Source organism: Conger conger, chromosome 7, assembly GCF_963514075.1.
Source record: "Conger conger chromosome 7, fConCon1.1, whole genome shotgun sequence".
NCBI classification, from domain to species: domain Eukaryota; kingdom Metazoa; phylum Chordata; class Actinopteri; order Anguilliformes; family Congridae; genus Conger; species Conger conger.
In genome coordinates, this window is record NC_083766.1 from 61,211,089 (window position 1) to 61,233,038 (window position 21,950).

Here is a 21,950-nt window from a genome sequence, read left to right on the forward strand (position 1 = left end):
TCAAACATGGACGCCTCCATGAACCAGTGTCGTGTGTAGGAAACGACCAGAGTCCAAATCTCCAATTTGTCGAAAAACATCTTCACGAGGGAAAAGACACCACGGCAGCAAGCCCCTCAGGAAAATCAGACTTTATTTAGCACACGTGCATGAGGCCGAACCAAAAACATGGACCTGGACCATCATTTTTGCACCCATTTTATACACAGTTACTCCTCCCACATCTCCTCCCACAACAACATTGTGGCAAATCGCCCACACTGTTCTTATCTTAACTCCTCCCACAACATCATTGTGGCAAATCGCCCACACTGTTCTTATCGTAACTCCTCCCAAAGCTCCTCCCACAACATCATTGTGGCAAATCACCAAAGGTCCTTATGCTCTGCCAGCTCAGGGATGCTCGGCCAACTCTGTACAAAGTTTAGGACGCCCCCGCCCTCGCGAACTGCCTGCTAACACACATCATCCATGTTTTTTTCTGAGCATACACATCGCTCTGTATCTTTCCACATATGGGTCACTTTTCTACCACGAACTTATGAGCAGTAAATCATTGAAAATATACAGACATATGAAACATTTGATTAACATTCTCTTCTAATATTATTTTCTACTATGCAGACATACTAAACATTTTATAAATATTCCCTTCTAAGTGAGTAAATGTACGTTGCATTCTTTGCATTCTTTGCCCTCATTTCAACAGTTTTCACTGTGGTTTCTTGTGTTTTCATAAGCTCAGCTATAATTAATGTTCTAGGTTCATTTGATTTGATAAGAAGCAGCATACATGTGATATATTGATTATAAGTCACTTGCATATAGATACACTTCTGGCATAAATCGTCGAGAGTTTTTGAGGAACCAGCCTGCTCATCAAGGTGGAGTCTGATTTTGACTTGTGATTGTTTATCATGCTTTTAGGAGGGAGATCCTTTGTTCTGTTAATTTTCCCCTACACCAGCTCCCATAGGACTCCCGCCTATAGTTCTGTGTTCCCATACATCTCCACGGCCTTCTGAACATTAACCCTACAAAGAGATTGTTGCCGTTCTAGAATTCCATTGCCTGTAGTTACCAGCACCAGAATGTCCCATTAAGAACATTCTAATCACATACTTCTGATGTTACATCTTACAACATTCTGCACCTGTTGGGTTCTGTTGTTGCCTCACACTTCACCGATCATTTAATGCAGTTTACTGGAGAGTTTGTTCTGATTTTGAAGTGCCAGCAGAAACCTCACCTTCTAGAGGACCAGGGTTGGGAAGCACTTTATTTTGTGTCTGTGTATGTGTGTGAGTGTACGTTTATGAGCATGTCTGAGACAGTGTGTGTGTCAGTGTATGTGTGTGAGTGCGCGTGTGTGAGCATGTCTGAGTGTGTGTGTGTGTGTGTGTGTCTGTGTGTCTGTGTGTCTGTGTATGTGTGAGTGCGCGTGTGTGAGCATGTCTGAGACTGTGTGAGTGAGTGCCTGTGTGTGTGTGTGTCTGTGTGCTTGTGTATGTGTGTGAGTGCGCGTATGTGAGCATGTCTGAGACTGTGTGTGTGTGAGTGGCTGTGTGTGTCTGTGTATGTGTGCGAGTTCTTATGTGTACACAGCAGGCGCTAGTGTGTGTGTGTGTGTGTTGTTATTCCCACCTGGTGTTGATCACTCTGAACTCTGATCTGTAGGAGACAAAGCTGGGGGCGTTTGAGGCAGCCTGCCAGTCAGCCCCCACCCCCCCTTTACTGGAATCCGTGTGGAATCTCCCCTCCCCTCCCCCCCGGCAAGGCCAAGGTCAACCAGGCACATTCTGGAAAGTTCTTTGCGCTGTTGTGTGGATTAGACCTCCACAACCCAGGGGGTGCATGATTTTCTTCACACTGGCGTGGGGTTTCAGCCTTGGTCTTCATTTGTAATCTTTCCTGTTTTTATTTTTATTTTTATAAGCATATTTATGCCATTGTCTCTGTAGAAAGCGCAGTCCAAAAACAATATATATATATATATATATATATACATTGAATTCTATCTGTTCTATGACATATGGCTGAGAATTAGGGCAGTGAGTGTAATTCACACTGATGTGAAGTAATGGTAGATTATTTCTGAATGACAGACAAAACCACAGCCTTAAAGATGCACGGCTGCCCCGGTGTCAAATCCAGCGAAGACCAGCTTGAAATGACCAACTGTCAAACCGTTTTTGAGTATGGAGCTGGTCTGAACTGGTCAACCAGCTACCAGCTGTATCAAAACTTAGTTTACACCGTTAGTTTTTAGCAGGGTTCTGGTACTTCTATCCTCTCTGCCTCTATCCCGGAGGCTTCCAGTTGACAGCCGGAGCTTTGCCTTTTTCATCCTGACATAAAGCCGAAAGTGGAGGCGACAGCGGTAAGTGTTTCCGGTGAGGCTGTTCCGTGCGCTGTGGCTGGGGGGGACAATGAGTAGCTCTGTTAGCGCCGGTGTTTTGCGGCAGAAAGCGGTTCCTCATTTCACTGTGAAATGAGCCGGCCGCAGAGCAGCGCCGGCCGCGGGGACACGGGGCGGGGCCGCGGGGAAGTTTCGGGATGTGAGACGGTCTTTTATCTGATCGGCGAGCGCGTCGCGTGGCGCACTCATTTCACTGGCAAATGATCCTGCGCCCAGGCAAATCTCAGAGGCTCACCGGGGCGCGCACACGAGCCAACGCACACGCGCGGGGCGCTTCTCGTTATCCGCTTCTCGTTATCCGCTTCTCGTTATTGCCGATTCTGGAGCCGCGTGCCGTAACTGTTTTTCCGAGGGAGTGTTTTTTTGTTTGTTTCTCATTGGCTGCCCGAGTCAAACTGCAACGTCGGTCGCTGCAGAAGTCACACTCGTAATACCAGCCCCCAACACCATCTCCCCACCCCCCAATTCCCCCAATGCCTCCACCCCCCCAACTCCCCCAATGCCAGAATTTGGGAAGCACTGTCCCAGGCCTGGCATTGAGTGTTATATAACATCTGTGTATGGATTATGGTCTAAAAAGGCAAACGCATGTAGTTTTTAACCTGTCTAAATATGATTTATTGTTGTAATGTTTATACCGTTGTGTCTCTCTGACTGTGTGTAAATTGTCCTTTGTATTCCAATCAAAAACATTTTTTTTAAAATTAATAAATAAATGAAACTGTCCCAGGACCTCCAAGGCAGTTAACTACTGCTGAGGCAGATGGGAATTGTGGGTAATCCGGTAGGTGTGACACCCGTGGAGGGCAATTAGGCCCAGGTCGCCAGATTGGTTGCTGTGGGGCCGTCTCCACGGCGACATCAAAGTCGTCTCCGCGAGAGAGGGGCGGGGTCTGGAGGGGGGCGGGGTCTGGGGGGGGAGTTTGTTTGTTAACTCAGGGGACTCAGACAGGAAGTAGAGGTGCGGAGCTGAGGCTAAATTTACCGCACAATCCCTGAGCCTGCCCCTCCTGACACCACTTTCCGACGGTAAACTCCTGAAAGTGTACAGTAGCAAAGTACATCACATTACCGCTACAGGCTTTTGGCAGACGCGCTAATCCAGCGCGACGTACAACAAAGTGCAAAGTGCACGCCCACCACCAGGGACAAGTGCGCTGAAAGAAGTACAATTTCAAGTACTGAGAATACAACACAGATAAGGACTTGAGCCATGTAGATTAATCTGACGAAGGATTACATCTATAAAGCCGCTTTAGGAAACACAATGGTGAAGAATAATATAAACTTGTGTAGGAACAACAATAAACAGCTTACATAGCCAAACAACACTAGCAATAAAACCATCCTCTTTTTTTGTTTTTTTCACTTGATGACACATAGTTGATGACACATGATTATCATGTATTTTACACTTGTGGAATGCATCCATCCATCCATTATCTTATCCCGCTTATCCTGAACAGGGTCGCTGGAGCCTGTCCCAGCATGCATTGGGTGAAAGCCAGGAATACACCCTGGACAGGTCACCAGTCCATTGCAGGGCACACACACCATTCACTCACACCATTCACGCACACCATTCACGCACACACTCATACCCACCGGAGTACCCGGAGGAAACCCACGCAAACACAGGGAGCACATGCAAACTGCACACAGAGAGGCCCCGGCCGACTGGGATTCGAACCCAGGACCTCCTTGCTGTGAGGCGGCAGTGCTACCCACTGCACCGTCCATGCTGCCTGACACTCCTGTTCTTTCAACGTTGAGAGAACGGAAGAAACCCAGGGGCTGGCCATCTGGTTGGCTTGTAACGTCTGTGCTGAATCAGCCAGCACAGGCGGTTATTAAATATGTCATAATTATAATTATTTTATGTGGATTGAAATCACTCACAGAAAGAGAAAAATGGTCACTTCTCGAGAAACACACACAAGTTTAATATCAGTTTATATAAAAACAAAATGTACACAATTATACAGATATCATGACAATTATATTTGGGAATTTACTGCCATTTCCACCCGTACACAGTGTTTCAGGCTGATAAATAAACAAGGGGATGACTTTGTTGGGTGCTATCCAATCCACTTTTCCAAAAAGCATGGAACATAAAAAAACTATAAAAAAGCATGTTGAAATGTAAAAATGCATCTTTTCATAAAAGTTAAAAGTCAACATTATTATTTTACTTAACGCAGACAGAATTTTCTTTGCTGTACATTTGTTGATAACTGAACATTTGTTGACAACGTAACTGTTAGCTAATCTCATGCTGGTATTAGCAGAACACTCTTGTTTCTACAAGATCTAAATCCAGTGTCCAGTGTCTAAAACACAGGATAATTCTCTTTGTAATGTGTGTTTGATCATGGAACCCTGTTATACACAGTGCAGACAGTAACCCACGGTTCACGCGTGTTTACTGTGTTCACATTTTCTTCGATACGGTCCATGACTGTGCTTCCTGTGAATACTGAATGAGGGCAGACAGCACACGGGATCTCTGCCAAAGCCAGTTTGCCACACAGACAAGCCTGTAATGAATGTGAGCTTCAGCTCAAGATGGATGAATATCACGAATGTAAATGACGAACGACCACAGTGGCTGGCAATGTTTCAGATCGGAACGCCACTGTCCTCACACAACGTCACAGTGCGGTGTCTCATTTTCATAAAGTAAACACGACAACAAAGCCTCTTTATTTCAAGCAAATAATTGGACGCAGAGTCTTGAGTGTTTGTGTTTTAAAACTTAACATCTACATCAAAACAAAAACCATTATTTTAACGGGCCTTTGAAGCACTGTATGGACACAACGCTGCCATTTAAGTTGAGTGCAATCCAGTGTTTACCAGCTGCCTTCTTCTGTTCCTGAAAAAGCACACGCACACACACGCGTGTTTCTAGAAGAGTGTCAGAATCTGTCGGATGAGGTGGGATCAGTCATGGAACACGTGGAATGTAGCTAGGCTATAAAGCCTGTATTACACTGTCATAAGCATGACACGACATACGATTGTTCTGCAGCAGATATTTTGAATCTACTTTGCAAAGAAATGATGAAGACATTTCTCACCAGCTGTAGTACGCGGTCATGGCCGGCTATGGCAGGTGTGCCATGCTCATGACAGTGTTATAGGCTTAAAGTGTTCCACTGAACGCTCCCCCTACACCTGAACAGCAAGCCCCAGCCGGTGTCACTGAGTGGCAGCACTCCCTGCCAATCAGAATTGACCAGCTGACCTCTGATTGGACAGATTCGTCATTCACAGTGTAAAAGGCTTGTCAGTGTTCAACAGGATGAAATCCTGGTCCCAATTCATCAGTTAGACGCCACAAATATTTACTTTTTTTTTTTTTACGTTGGAAATAGATCAGGCAATAAAAATAATATAAACTACACAAAAATAATAGCTGTTTGGAATATAACCGACTGCAATGCTCTTCCTTCACCCTCCTGTGAGAGGTGGCGTACCCCGTAAATATGGGACCTCTGTCTCCGCCCTGCTGTTTCTCTGTAGCAGCAATTTGGGCTGCATTAATTCTGCCTTCTTCCTTTTATTTAATTTTTAAATTTCAGCACTGGGGTTAAGAGTGATGAGGTCATGGTGTACCCCGTGAGGGTGCAGCACAGACATGAAAAACAGTGAGGAAGAACTAAAAAGGAGTCTGATTCCGATGTTGAGGATTTTCTAATAACGGGGTTCTCCAGCCTAGTTGGTCTCCTGGGATTAGTCGTTTTCTATTACTTCAATTGACAAATTAAAGCAGCCAATTGCACATCGGTTCAGGACTGAATTGGCTGCTGAACTTCAGTTGGAAACCACAGCCAGCAGAGCCCTGTGGCTCTGTGGGACCAGGGCTACAGACCCCTGCTGTAGAGGGGGAGGAGGGGAGGATATCAGAGCAGTTCCCCAAATCTGGGCTTCAGGCCAGGAGGATGTCCTCTTCCCCCAGACTGTGGGGCCCCACAACGGCCTCTGCCCAGACACAAACACAGGCCTCTCCAGCACACAGCCCGAGAGCCGGGCCCGCATGAGTGAGGCCGACTGATCTGGGGTCAGTCCTGTCTCCTGGTTCACAGTGGGTAAGGTTAAGGTACGGGTGGGGGAAGCCTGTTCCACGGTCCTCCCCCCACCTCCCTTTCCCTGAAACGGGGCCCAAACTCAACACGAGCGGGCCCTGAAGAACCGTGCGTTCATTTTGAAACACAGACGTCATTTCATTACATTACTAAAAATAGTCTGCTATAGTCCATTATTGCAGTGACAGTCTCAGCATCAGCACATTATTCTCCCTCTCTCTCTCCCTCTCTCCCTCTCCCATAAAATAACATTATTTCCTGGATAGAGAGAGAAACACACAGAAGAAATTAACTGTCCTCCTGTCTGTCTGCCTGTCTCTTTTTGCACCAAATCACTACATCTCCAACCAAATCACTAAACACTCCAGCGAGTAATAATAGCATAGAGTACTATCCTCTCTCTTTCTCTCCCTCATCCCTCCATCTCTCTCCCTCTCTGTTCTCCCTTCCCCCCACCACCCATTCTCGCTCCCTCTCTCTCCCCGCCTCTCTCCCCTCCCTCTCCCTCCCCCTCTCTCTCTCCCCTCCCTCTCTCTCCCCCTCTCTCTCCCTCCCCCTCCCTCTCCCCCCTCTCTCCCCCCTCCCCCCTCCCTCTCTCCCCCCTCCCCCTCTCTCTCCCCCCTCCCCCTCTCCCCCCTCCTCTCCCCCCTCTCTCCCCTCTCCCTCTCCCTCCCCCTCTCTCTCCCCCCTCCCCCTCTCTCTCTCCCCTCCCTCTCTCTCTCCTCCCCCCCCTCCCCTCCTCTCCCCCCTCTCTCCCCCCCTATAAGAGCACACAGGGCCTCTTGCCGCTGGCGGGGGGCTGGGGGTTGAGGAAGGCCCTCATGGCCTCGGCGAACACCTCCTTGACGCCGTCCTGACGCAGGGCGGAGCACTCCAGGTACTTGATGGCGTGGATGTGTCGGGCCAGCGCCGCGCCCTGCTGCTGGGTCACGGTGGTCTGGTTCTGCTCCTTCAGCTTGCTCAGCAGCTCCGGGTCGTCCCGCAGGTCGCTCTTGGTGCCCACCAGCAGGATGGGCGTGTTGGGGCAGTGGTGGGTCACCTCCGGGTGCCACTTGTGCTTGACGTTCTCGTAGGACGGAGGGCTGGCGATGGAGAAGCAGATGAGGAAGACGTTGGTCTGCGGGTAGGAGAGCGTGCGCAGCCGGTCGTACTCCTCCTGACCCGCCGTGTCCCACAGGTTCAGACTGACCACCCGACTGTCCACCGACACCTGGGTACAACACATTTACATTATGTACATGTTATAAAGCCTACATAGCACTGCCGTAAGCATGACATAACACCCAACTGTGCGTGCTCACCTGGATACATAACATATTTACATTAAATTACATCCACTACTCATTATGAAATCAACAACAGCATGACTTTCATTATGACTAATTGCTGGGGACTGTAAACCATCTTACTCTGGACCCTGGTCGGCGGATTGGTGTTTGGGAATCACGGCCTTACATTACAATTAAGTATGTTATTTGATGTAATTGTTGTAAATACCACTAATTTCGTTTTAAAACCTGCTAATTTAAAAAACATAATAATAATAATAATAAGTATATGTTATAAAGCCTATATAAGATGCCATAAACATGACATAACATCCGTCACTCATTTCCAGCCATTACACAGTGTGGCACAGCTCATAACCAATGTCGCTTAAAACTGCCAAAACTATAACACTGTGTTGTCGTTGTCGCTTGTTGTTGTTGTTGTTGTTGTCGTGGTTACCTGGGCACTGTAGTTGTCGAAGACGGTGGGGATGTACTCTTTGGGGAAGGCATTGGTGGTGTAGGAGATCAGCAGGCAGGTCTTCCCCACTGCTCCGTCCCCCACCACCACACACTTAATGCTCTGCATTCCGATTGGCCCAGAGCCTCAGCGCACTGTAAAGCAACACAACCTCATTGGCTCAGAGCCTCAGCATGCTGGAACACAATGCAAACACGGCGTTCCGATTGGCCCAGAGCCTCAGCGCACTGTAAAACAACACAACCTCATTGGCTCACTGCCTCAGCATGCTGCAACACAACACAAACACAGCATTCCGATTGGCCCAGAGCCTAAGCGCACTGTAAAACAACACAAAACTGCATTCAAACACAGCATTCTCATTGGCTCATAGCTTGACCATGCTGGAACACAACACAAACACAGCATTCCCATTGGCTCACAGCCAACTCAAGTTGCAGGCTTGATTCCTCAAGTGGGTCATTGCTGCTGTACCCCTGAACAAAGCTGTGGAAGGCTGCAGTGCCTGCTGGTCTTTAGTGTGTCTCAGCACTCAAGGAATTTAAGAACACACGTTACTGATTGGCTAATGAGCCCACATACCTTGCTCCCAAGGCCATACATTGGCTGCTGATTTGAAAGAAACCATGGAAACCTGATGATGCTGACACTCCCCGTTTAGCTTAGCTTTCTGATATAGGCCTCAGATCAGGGAAGGGAGCGCTGTGTTTGTGCTCATGTGAATCAGGAATACACAAGGAAACAAGAAACAGGAAGTGCCTGGAACAAAAGAGAGACACTACACTCTGACCTCATCCTAAAGGTCCAATCAGAGCCAAGATACTGTCATCTGACCTCATCCTAAAGGTCCAATCAGAGCAGAGATACTGTCATCTGACCTCATCCTAAAGGTCCAATCAGAGCAGAGATACTGTTGTCTGACCTCATCCTAAAGGTCCAATCAGAGCAGAGATACTGTTGTCTGACCTCATCCTAAAAGTCCAATCAGAGCAGAGATACTGTTGTCTGACCTCATCCTAAAGGTCCAATCAGAGCAGAGATAGTGTTGTGAGAAAAGGGTGTGTTCGGCTCCATCTCTTCAGAGGTCATTATGGATGTATGTAGACATGCAGGACTTGTATCTTGGTTCCTGGCTATAGTGTGCATCAGTGCATAATGATCTGGGAATGGTTTGGGAATGTTGTCGGCCAGGTCTGGCATGGTTGAACATATATATGAATCAAGTGAATTAGCCTATGCTGACATCACAAGGCCCTCTAGAGTATCTGCTAAATTCATGTAATTGCAATACAGATGAGTTTGAGTCCACTCTGGATAAAAAGTACTCTATCACTGTAAGAATTCTCCTGTAAAAGATTTTACACTGCATATTTTCTTTAGCTGCAGAACTCTAAACGTAGGACATGCCCAGACGTGCTCTGCAACATCACCACGGCAACAAGCCGTCCAATGGGACTGAACTGAAGAGAAAGGGAGGGCTTCTACGCCCTGTTGAATGCTAATGCTAACGCTACCTCACATTGCAAGAGCAAAAAGCAGATCTCTAACCACACAATTGGTCTGTGCCGACACTATCTGACTGCATCTGCACAGCTGTCTGTGCTGACAATATCTGTCTGTATCTGTCTGACTCTGATAGAGAGCGATCTCATCTTCCCCAGGGCAACAGGAACACACTCTGTCATCCTGTCCAATGCTACTGGCAAAGGGATGGCCACAAACAGCTCATCTTAATGGGTACTTGGCCAATAATTCCCATGCACAAATATAACATTGTGAGAACCCATTTTTCAGATATCAATAGGGTGGCTTATTATCCATTTACAAGTGTCTGTTACTGTACGCATGTTACTGCATGCATGTGGCTGGCTCCTTCAGGTGCAGCAAGTTAATTGAATTTGGAAGAGACTTGGGAGAGTCAGTTTTAAAGTGCCTTTTTAAGTCCTGTTGTTTTTTTAGACTGGTATGTTTCTTTTATAGTTTCAGCATGTGGTTTTGTTCCATGTTTTGTTTGCAGTTTTCCAGGTTTTGATTCACTTGTAATGTGTTTTTTTTTTTTGTATTTAGAATTTTAGAATTTGGACTTTTGGTTTTAATAATTAGTTTTAGGTTGCGGTCCAACTGTGCCCCCATGCTTCATGGAAGAGGTTGGGTCGTAGCAGTGACGAAGGTGAATAAAGGGCCAGCACAGAGTTCAGAACGTCCGGCAGATGAACAGAGAATCAGTCTCAGTCCTCAGTTCCTGACTGACGCCCACATGAAACCACAGCCTCCAGCTAACTGTGATTTCAGCACAAATGTGAAATCCAGGGCAACTAGAGGCCACAGCATTTCTGCAGTTAAGCACAAATCTACTAAGGTGTCCATCGAGCCTTCTGAAGCCTAACACAGACCGGAGTTAAACCTGCAGACACACCGCCCCCTCCAGGACTGGAGTTAAACCTGAAGACACTGCGGGCCTCCAGGAATGGAGTTAAACCTGCAGACACAGCGGCCCTCCAGGACTGGAGTTAAACCTGCAGACACTGCGGCCCTCCAGGACTGGAGTTAAACCTGCAGACACTGCGGCCCTCCAGGACTGGAGTTTGAGACTGCAGATTGCTGTATAAACCAGTGGAATGTCTCAATTTTCAGGAATGTGGTTATTGGGCTATGGCTCCTTATACAGCTGAGGTAACACTTCTGTGTTTGACACAAGGTGTAAAACTGTGCTAGAGGGCCTCAGTGACTGGAGGTTTCTATGGTTTCCTCTCGGTCAGCTGCGCATTGAGGCCTGGTGTGCACTCCTCGACCAATCACAGACTCAGGTTAAGGGCTTGCAGGAACCAGCAGCCTCTCAGGCAGCCATTGTAAGCCCAGGCTCTGTGCAGCGCTGAGGTCTTGAGTCAGTCATTGAAGTTTGGATATCAACACTCAAGCCTCAGAGCTGCAGGAGGGACATGTCAGGGAAGGGGTTAAAAACTGCTCCTGTTTCTTCACCAGTTTGTACAGACAAGCAACATTAGTGGAATTATGGTTGACCCTGCTCCAGAAATCTAGGCATTATGGATCACTCGGTCATGAGAATGAATAATAAATAATAATTTAATAATTGAATCCCACCTACATGCATTGCAGTAGCTCACTGCGGTGTGTGCATGTGTGTGTGTGTGTGTGTGTGTGTGTGTGTGTGTCTGTGTGTGAGAAACAGGGAGAGAAAGGGGGGGGGGGGTTACTGCAAGTGTTATCGCAGTTCAAGTTGATCTTGTTGTATATTGTTCACTGATTATTCGTATGTTAGTGATTAAACATACTCTGTTTTGCTTTGGCAATGTACACAAGTGTTCTATATCTCCTGCCAACAAAGCATCTTCAATTTGCCACTGAGAGAGAGGGAAAGAGAGAGAGGGAAACCGCCACTATAATTGGGACGCGGAGGGAAAGCACGCGCAACAGGGCCCCCGCACATTTCAGTATTACTCATGCACGCGGCCGCTGTAGTGCAGGCTTTTCAGCGCGTAGTCGGCGCTCGCATCACGTACCACAGATTCGAAAACTACATGAAGCAGAGAAGCAGCGCACCCCGCCTCCAAACTGTTAACTGACAGAGGCGTGAGAACCACCCTAGACGGAAGTACAATTACAAGTGCTAAGAAGGACAACAAAGATAAGGACTAATAAATCTCTAGATATGGTAAAATGATTTAGCAGAGAGAGATAATTCTGTTATAATCACCTTAAACTAATATAAGTACAAGTATTTGTCATACTGCAATACAAGACTTTTTTAAGACCTAAAATAAAATGTCAATGGCAGTCAGCAGTACAGGGTCACGGGGGGGCACTTAGTTAAAGAAAATACTTTATCACTAGAAACGGGGGAAAAAAAACAAAAAAACATTAGTGGAATTCCTTTTGAACTGCTGAACTGCACCCTGACACAGATATCTGGCAGAGGAATTTGAAGGCCAAGTTACGTTTTTGTATGCGTTTTCAGAATACCTGCGAAGAATTGACTGCATTTCTCGAACTCACCACAGGCAGCTATGGAAATGATGTGTGGTGTATCTGCGCCGAGGTGATTCAATATCTTACCGCCGGTAAAGTCACAAAAAGGAAACTCACCAAACACAGGCCTAATCTTCACCAACAGGATCATGTGTGGCGTATCTCTTCAGGGATGTCTTGCATCAGTCAAACAACTGGGAGTAGCGCTTTAAAGGAAGTGAACACAGTTCTCGCAGAGGAAGTCCCAACACAAAAAGACTAGCCTCTATGAGGAAGTTCGCAGGCAACGTTATGAATGCAAATATGAAACACATACATGAAACAGGCAATTTTATAGAACTGCACAGAAATGCATTTAACTCACGAAGGTTTCGGTTTAGTTTAATTTCATTTCTGTTTTTTTTTAACGCCATGTCCATTTCAATATCAATATATATATATGAACTTGAACTCCTAATTATCTCAAAGTTGATGATTATTGCACCTCCATTTAACTGCAATAACATTGATAGGAAATAACAGTGCTCCAGCATGCTTGGGCTTGTTCTCTATGAAATGCTTATCACACCGAGAAAGCAAGTTACAAATAACAATGCTTACCTGCGCCTATGAATACCGTAAGCTTATATCCACGCTTGAGATGGCTATGAACTAAACTTTTGTGTTTTTTCAATATTGTTGTAGAAACTTTTATGTAATTTAATCCCATTACTGTTCAGTGCGTAAAATGTCAGATTGTGTATTCATAAAAGCGGTTTTACCTCGGTTCTTCTTCTTGGCAACTGTTCTGTGATGGTTCTGTTGGCTTAACGGATGAAGTGATGCGGCCGCCGCTCCGCCCTTCGTTCTCTAGAGAAGCGGTACCCGCCCTCATTCTGATACGGCGTCCGTAAAAAATACTTTAAGGCGGACTAGAGTGTTAAGTTATCAGGAGCAATACCACAGAACTAATATCAATGAACCAGAACTAACAGTTAACTGGCAATAAAAAAGCAACATATTTTCGGGGGGGGGGGGAGGGGGTATTGTAATATTAATTTAAAATAGCTTTTTTTATCGAGTGTTTTGAACTCACTTGATGAGTCACATTAGCATCGTGACTGATCATCCCTTTTGATCATTTCCTGCAGTCATCACTGTAATATGCCACTGCATTCCATACGTGGGGGGCATTCTTCGTTCTTCATTGCATTTTTGAAGGTTCCGACTGCAATTCAGAGCTGTAGAGAGTTCATATCTTAGTGACGTAAAACATACATTTAAAAAAAAACAGCGCGCGCTACAGCGTTGATCCGAAAGATGGCCTACTTGAGCTTCTTACGAGGCTTGTAAAGGGCAAGAAAGACTCGGGAAACAATAGGCCGGCCTCCATTCCAGTAGACGGCGCAGCGAGGAAAGACTGTAGCGACGGACTGGCACAGCCAGCGAGCCGAGGTCCGAGTCTGCACCGGCGGCAGAGCCTCTACTGGAGCGGTGGAAGACGAATCGCGAAGATTATCCGTATAAAACACACATTTCCTGGCAGCGACGCGTTAGTGAAAGTCTGAACGCGGGCGAGTGTACTGATATCAAGCGGAGTCAATTGGACTCTGCCTGGGCATTCAGATATACTATTCGTTGGATTTCATGCGCAGAACTGAGGAATTGGACGGGTGCCTCGCTATCGATGTGATATGATTCAGTTGCTGATGGGATGTATTGTTGAAGTAAGGCGAGTGGCCCTTGTCATCCAGCGCATTGGTGTGGGCGCGTGAAGACAGCGTGGTCAGTAGTCTCCGCATCCCGCACGATATTTGATTTCTGATGGGACACAGACGGGACTCTGTCCGGGGAGCCAGGCCGAACTAAAGACCCGCTTTTCGTCGCGATTTAAGCGATCAGGGAACCAGAAGCGCACCAAATGCAAAACAGCCTGAGAGGTAAATATTTGGTTTTTGAGTTCTCACAAAAGCTGAATCTTTTGAACTGAGCTTTCTGACCGAATAAAACAAAAAGGATACACCGATTCACAGTTACCAGGATCAGGAAGGATCGCCCATTCTTTTGGCTACTTGGCACATCCCCGGCTTCAAAATTCGATGCGGGTTTTTATTTCCTTGTGCGTTATTCTTAATCGTTTAGGTTTCAGGGAAAATGTAAAAGGCGAAACCTGTAGAACTGCCGAAGGTGTGAAGCGCAATGGCGATTTTGACTATTACGCACTACTGCGCACTACCCCACATTTCCCATCAACTGCCTCCACATGTTCGTTTGGAACATTGTTGTTTATTTTTCGCCAGTTTTATGACATAATCTAACTGAACGATGGATGATGACTAACACATAACAACAAAACATGTTTAAATGCGCCAATATATCGTTGTATGAGTGTCCTGCCACTTATGAGCAACGGCGGGCTTCTACCAGCTTCCTCGTTGAGCCTGTATGTCTCTACATGTTTGCCATGCATAATGTAATCTTAATACCTTGGTATGAAAACACATAGTGAAAATCCGGAATCGCGAAACCGCATTTTTGTCACGGGGCCAATGCTGAGACGTTGACTCCCCCGTCTGCATCATTGCTTTGGCTTCGGTCTGATTAATGAAACACTTAAGATGTTGCCTTCGGTTCTGGGTACATTTCCTTTGATCTGTATTCATCCCCTCTGGGGGTGGGGTGGGGTGGGGTGGGGGGTGGTGGTCATCGGTACGTCTTAGATTGTTCATTGATTTCAGTTTGAGAGTAACGGCTTGGCATCGTCTCTGCCTCTGCCCATTGCCTAACCCTTTATGCATGCATGATTTTAATTTGAAGTCGCTCGGGATAAGTGTCTGCTACATGTTTAAATGGAAATCATATGCTAACAACAATCATATTGCCTGGCTGTGAACAAAATGAACTGACGCCTGGCTGGGGATTTTGATTGACATAGGTGATGGTTATCTCTGCCACCGTGAAGAATGTTAAGTGACAGGGAAACGTCACATAACTAAACCATTTCCATTTGATAAATAGACAGTAGATCGCCTGCATATTGCTGGCGCATTCTATTTAAACGTAAAGTACGATGGCAGGTTAAGTCCATGGTATGTTTCCAAGTTGTGAGTGACGAGTGGAGATTGTGCCAATTACGCGGGGTGTCTCGTTTGCTTATTTTACTTTTTATAATGAACATTTTCCCTCTTACCGAAGTTCTCCATGGATTTCATCAAACTGACGACCCTGTGGATTGTATGCCTGTGCCTGGCGGGGGAGTGTCAAGCGGACAAGCCGGGCCAAGTTCACTCTCAGCCGCCGCACGTCGATGACGCGCCGTCAGGTAAGGAACAATAACAACGCTGTAAACATTGTGAAGGTGCAACACCCCCAAGGTTTGTGGGCGCGAATAAGGTTCAGCAATAATCTTTCCACTTCAGTTTTTTTTCTATAAATAGTTTTACAACATAATGTATATCGTTAATGACGCGGTGTTGCCTGTAAGCTCTTTGATTTGTCAAAACATAGGACTAGGTAATTTATTTTAAACATGAAGGTGCTGAAAATAATGTAATCAACCAAAGTGTATTGCATTGCATTAGTATGTGCCCGCTTCTTGATTTCCTCTATTATTGCATTTTTGTCACACTGAATGGTTTCAGATCTTTAGACGAAATGTAATATGTATCCAAGGGAATTTTTAAAGCACATTTGAAAAATTCTTTCATTATTTCAATAAAAAAAGCTTGCAAACACCCATAGCAGCCATGTGAAAGTGTAATTCCCCCTTTAAGCGTAATACCTGGTTGCAGCACCACCATTCAGCAGCGAAAGCTGTAGCCAACCTCTTCCTATAATTTGACATCAGTCTTTCGAATGGCTGTGGAGGAGTGTTGTTAGCCCTGCTCTTTTTTTGCAAAACTGCTTTAATTTGGACAAATTGGTAGGTTTTCGAGTATGAACTGCTCATACCAGTATCACTCTAACGAGGGGGACTAATACATGCATTCAGTGTCCCTTGCTCGAATCACCATTGAAACTCTTCAAACACCCACTTCTGAATATTACAGAACATGAGCCACCCATTATACATGTGTGAGCATAATGTCAGCTGAAACACAGCAGCCAAGCAGTCTGGCTGGGAAGAGCTTTAGTTTAATTGCAAACTTTTAAAAGCCTTTTAAAATTCAGCTACTTTTCGAGACCTGAGTTCGAGTGCTATCTTTCTCATCGGATGATAAATTAACACAGGATTCAGCACCCACAAAGACAACATTAGGCTATTAAAGTTGACCATTTGGCCACACAGGGACATTGTCTACATGCAGGGTTGTGTGTTAGCGGTGCTGTATCTAGGCCATGGCCGACGGGTTGGCTTGTGAGCGCAGTTGAAACAAAGGCCTGCAGGGAAGCTAACCGCAGAGTTTCCCCCAGAGACCGACACAAGGTGTCTTCATTAGGCAGCCAGCTGCTACAGTCAGGCGCCTGCCCATCCATTTCCTGCCTGTAGTTTTTATGCACAGGTCTTGTGGATGCTTACAGTTGTAACGTGTATGATTTATCTTCTAACTTCCCTTTAGATTGGGCCCCTGTGTATAGCTGTGTGTTTACCTACATCCCTATATATCTGTGTGGTGTGTGTGTGTGTGTGTGTACCAGAATGTGTGTTTGTCTATATGTGTGTGTGTGTGTGTGTATATCTCTCTCTATATGTGCTATATGTGTGCACATACTGTGCCTACAGTATGTGTGTGGGTGTGTGCCTACACGCGTGTGTGTCTGCATGCATATACGTATGTGCCTACACACGTGTGTGTGTGTGTGTGTGTCTGCATGCATATACGTATGTGCCTACACACGTGTGTGTGTGTGTGTGTGTCTGCATGCATATACGTATGTGCCTACACATGTGTGTGAGTGTGTGTGTCTGGCTGTAGTGACACATCAGCTTACTCACAGGATATTTATAAAGATGGTTTTAGTGAACTCTCCCTGGGCTCTCATACGTAGTCATAAACTGTTCCATTATCATAAACTATGATGTCATAAACAAAGTATTTTTATTTAAACTATTCTCAGAGTGTGCTGTAGGACCTGAGGGCTAGGGAACCACACGGCAGTTGCGATTTAAGCTTAATGGCGTTCCGCTGACGTTAAATTACATTTTTTACATTAATGGCATTTGGCAGACGCTCTTATCCAGAGTGATGTACAGTTGATTAGACACTAAGCAGGAGACAATCCCTCCCCTGGAGCAGGGCAGGGTTAAGGGCCTTGCTCAAGGGCCCAACGGCTGTGCGGATCTTCTTGTGGCTACACCGGGGATCGAACCACCGACCTTGTGGTTGCCATCGACCTTAACCACTATGCTACAGGCCGCCCCGTGGGTAGCTGAACCATGTAGCCTCTTCATGGCTGTTCAAACAGCTGTGTTCCTTCATGAACACGACCGGAGATGGACTGCACGGTAACCAGATAGGACCTGTTGTTTTGAGGTGTGCCGCCATTTTAAGTACCCTTTCAGCCAGCTGTAACATTCCTGCTGAAAGTCAATTTGTTTAAAGAAACATCTATTGTCAGCAATGTTCAGGACAAAAATGTTTGTTTCGTATGGGTGCCCATTTTGCTTATACACATGCTTGCTTGAAAATGGTCAGGGACCTGCATTGTGGTTTTCAAATGCACTCTCAGAAATATTGCTATGAAAAGTGGCTACGTAAAGCCAGCAATACGTATATGTAATGAATTTGTACCTTTTTCACTCAGAAAATGTACTAATTTGTACCCAAAGAGAACATTACTGTACCTTTACGGTACATTTGGGAAATTTGATCCTTGAAGAATGAAAATGTTCCTCTCGAGAGTCTCTTTATTTCTGACAGCGTCCTGCCCAGTGTGTGAAGAGTTGGAGTGTTTGGACGTGTGTGTGTTTGACCCAGGTCTGGCGGCTCACAGGCAGATTCTGGGAGGAGGGGAGGGTCTGTCCGTGGAGCTGGCCTTGGCGGGGGAAGGGCAGGCCGACAGCGAGGCCTCAGGTTCCCCCCTCAGCCCGAATCGCAGGAATATAATCTCATTTTATTATATTCGCATTATATATTTACATATTTTAAGTGAAGGCGGCACAGATGGTGCAGTGGGTAGCACTGCCGCCTCACGGCAAGGAGGTCCTGGGTTCGAATCCCCGTCGGCCGGGGCCTCTCTGTGCGGAGTTTGCATGTTCTCCCCGTGTCTGCGTGGGTTTCCTCCGGGTACTCCGGTTTCCTCCCACAGTCCAAAGACATGCACGTTAGGCTGATTGGAGAGTCTAAATTGCCCGTAGGTATGAGTGTGTGAGTGAATGGTGTGTGTGCCCTGCGATGGACTGGCGACCTGTCCTGGGTGTATTCCTGCCTTTCGCCCAATGTATGCTGGGATCGGCTCCAGCCCCCCTGCAACCCTGTTCAGGATAAGCGGGTTCAGATAATGGATGGATGGATGGATATTTTAAGTGTTTTTTTGTGTGAATGCACAACACGCAACACTAAAAATAGAGGTGCAATATGGGCTGCTTGTGGTCAGTTGTAGCAGCTGTGGCTCTTTCTGGGAATCGAGCTGCTGTACTTGGTTAGCCTGAAGAGGGTTTCTACTTTCTCTACTGGCTTCTCCACCCTCAGGCCCTCTCCGCACTGAGACCCTCTCTACCCTCAGGCTCCCTCCACCCTCAGGCCCTCTCCGCACTGAGGCCCTCTCTACCCTCAGGCTCCCTCCACCCTCAGGCCCTCTCCGCACTGAGGCCATCTCTACCCTCAGGCTCCCTCCACCCTCAGGCCCTCTTCGCACTGAGGCCCTCTCTACCCCCAGGCTCCCTCCACCCTCAGGCCTACTCCCTGAGGCCCTCCTCTCCAAACCTTTTCTGTTTCCCATTTGCATTTGGAAATGCTTTCCCCTGTGATGAGGATGCAAATCCAGATTTGTTTCTGTGTACTGCGGGGCTGCACAACGAGCATAGATTTCAACAAAGCCAACAGTGAAAACCTACAGGATGGGAGATCTCCAGGAACAGGGTTGGGCAGCCCTGCTCTAGCTGTTGAATGAGGTGCGCTTTGTTAGGGTTGGAGTGAAAACCTACAGGACGGTAGATCTCCAGGAACAGGGTTGGGCAGCCCTGCTCTAACTGTTGAATGAGGTGTGCTTTGTTAGGGTTGGAGTGAAAACGTACAGGACGGTAGATCTCCAGGAACAGGGTTGGGCAGCCCTGCTCTAGCTGTTGAATGAGGTGTGCTTTGTTAGGGTTGGAGTGAAAACCCTACAGGACGGTAGATCTCCAGGAACAGGGTTGGGCAGCCCTGCGTTAAATTATTAACCCTCTCTGAGACCGACCAGGTGGGGAATGAAGCACTCCTCCTATTCAAACATTAATAAAACAAATATTGCTTAACGCTTTTTCTCGACGGTAATGGTAAAGGCAGACATGAGTTATGAGTTAAGGCTGAATGGAGGGAAAATCGGCCCACATATGCTTAGGTCTCTGAGGGTAAGAGTGAGGTTTGGTGGGGATGGGGTCAGTGTGTTCTGATCCACTGCCCAGGGCCTGGCAGTGTTGTCTCTGTGGAGGACCTGCAGTGGCTGTCAGCTAGAGAGGTGATGCCCACTCACATATCCTCTGAGCTGTTGGCAGGGCTGTAACGTCACCTTCCTCTGGTGACAGAGTTCTTACTCGCGGTTCCCGAAGCTCCATTTTGAATCTCACTCACATTCGAGGCTCACGTACAACAAGGCAGATGTCAGCTGAAGCTCGCTAACATCAGCTAAAGCTGGTTAATATCAGCTGAAGCTCGCTAACATCAGCTAAAGCTAGTTAATATCAGCTAAAGCTTGTTAACATCAGCTAAAGCTCGCTAACATCAGCTAAAGTGCACAAACATGAGCTAGCGCTTGCTAACATCAGCTAAAGCTTGTTAACATCAGCTGAAGCTTGCTAACATCAGCTAAATCCCCATTCTTTTTCTTGATTTAACAAAATCGGTGTCTTCCATCAAAATGGAATTTGCAGTTTGAATTCTCGCTCGGCGATATCTGTTGCAGGGGCCTCCGTGCGTGAGCCTCTGAATGCACGTCACAGGAGGGCCCAGAGTTTCTTCCCCGGTGGTGTAATTGAGTTATCTCCACGGAGACGAGCTGGTTAATCCGCCCTGAGACAGCTGCTCCTGACCGGGGTGCACAAGCCCCAGGACTGAGGCATCTCCTGCTCTCCAACGCTGGGAGACACTGTGATACTGTATTCCCATTTATGGAAATCCCCTCTTTTTGTGTGTGACCTGGGTGAGGAGATAGAGCCGGGACTGTTGCAATGTGTTTCAGTCCTCAAAAACCACTCATACACACTCTCACACACGCACACGCACGTGCACACGCACGTGCACACACACTCACACACACACACTCACACACACACTCTCACATACACACACACACACACACCCACTCACTCTCACATACACACACACTCTCACACATACACACACGCACACACTCTCACACACACACACTCACACACACACTCACACATACACACACACTCTCACACATACACACACACACTCTTACACATACACACACACACACACCCACTCACACACACTCACACACACACTCTCACACATACACACACACGCACACACTCTCACACACACACACTCTTACACATACACACACACACACCCACTCACACACACTCACACACACACTCACACATACACACACACGCACACACTCTCACACACACACACACACATTCACACACACACCACACACTCTCACATACACGCACACTCTCACACATACACACACACGCACACACTCTCACACACACACCACACACTCTCACATACACACACACACACACCCACTCACACACACACACCACACACTCTCACATACACACACTCTTACACATACACACACCCACACTCTCACATATACACACACTCTCACACATACACACACATACACTCTCACATATACACACACACACTCTCACACATACACACACACACACCCACTGACACACACATCACACACTCTCACATACACACACACTCTCACATATACACACACACACACACACACACCCACTCACACACACACACACACACACACACACACACACACAAACTCTCACATACACATTCACACACACACATGCATGCACACACACTCTCACATACACACTCACACACAGACACACTCTGACACATACGCACACACTCACACACACTCTCTCTCTCACACACACACACACACACACACACACCCACTCTCACACACACAAACCAACTCTCACACACACCACACACACACTCTCGCACACATACAGAACACACACTCTCACATACACAAACACTCTCTCACACACACCACACACACACATACACGCAGATACAAACACATGCATACTGTACACACTCACACATACACATACTCTCTCACACACCACATACACAGACATACACAGACATGCAGGTACACACGCAGGCACACGTAGCTATACACATACACACACATAGGCGTACAGACATATTCACACGCATTAATGTGCATTTACAGAATCAGTCACACACACAGTCATACATTTGACTGAGGAAACTCTTTATGGAGTCTGTAAGAGATTCCCTTTCTTAGGAAAACAGTGCAGCTGAGGGAACTCTGTGGAATGCAGGCAGATCAGCCTGGATCAGCCCAGAGTCAGATGACACTGATCAGGAGAT

At 46.7% G+C, this 21,950-nt stretch overlaps 2 protein-coding genes across 6 annotated transcripts in view; one reads left to right on the forward strand and one right to left on the reverse strand.

Annotated features, from left to right (window-relative positions):
• Nucleotides 1–7,270: 7,270 nt before the first annotated feature.
• rhogb (ras homolog family member Gb) lies at nucleotides 7,271–13,089 on the reverse strand. Of its 2 annotated transcripts, none has more exons than XM_061248157.1 (4): nucleotides 13,008–13,089; nucleotides 12,364–12,452; nucleotides 8,239–8,393; nucleotides 7,271–7,720 (listed from the first exon to the last, which is right to left on the reverse strand). In XM_061248157.1, the coding sequence occupies exons 3-4, from the start codon at nucleotides 8,365–8,367 to the stop codon at nucleotides 7,271–7,273; spliced, it is 579 nt and encodes a 192-aa protein (XP_061104141.1). In that variant the 5' UTR covers nucleotides 8,368–8,393; nucleotides 12,364–12,452; nucleotides 13,008–13,089. The 2 variants fall into 2 exon arrangements, with proteins under 2 accessions (XP_061104141.1, XP_061104142.1); XM_061248158.1 differs by having other exon boundaries at nucleotides 12,847–13,045.
• Nucleotides 13,090–13,482: 393 nt separating this feature from the next.
• LOC133133033 (stromal interaction molecule 1-like) overlaps nucleotides 13,483–21,950 on the forward strand; it is a 44,111-nt gene continuing 35,643 nt past the window's right edge. For 2 of the 4 annotated variants that reach the window (XM_061248976.1, XM_061248978.1), the window contains exons 1-2: nucleotides 13,483–14,165; nucleotides 15,421–15,547. In XM_061248976.1, the coding sequence (XP_061104960.1) occupies nucleotides 15,427–15,547 (121 nt within the window). In that variant the 5' untranslated portion in view covers nucleotides 13,483–14,165; nucleotides 15,421–15,426. The remainder of the gene's footprint in view (nucleotides 14,166–15,420; nucleotides 15,548–21,950) is intronic. The other 2 variants (XM_061248977.1, XM_061248979.1) reach the window with 2 other exon arrangements.

What these genes read in the sequence shown, in the direction of transcription:
- rhogb (XM_061248157.1), bottom strand. Translation starts at nt 8,367, where the DNA reads ATGCAGAGCATTAAGTGTGTGGTGGTGGGGGACGGAGCAGTGGGGAAG. An exon ending in TCGACAACTACAGTGCCCAG is followed by an intron (nt 7,721 to 8,238) that starts GTAACCACGACA and finishes TGTTGTACCCAG; the next exon opens with GTGTCGGTGGACAGTCGGGT.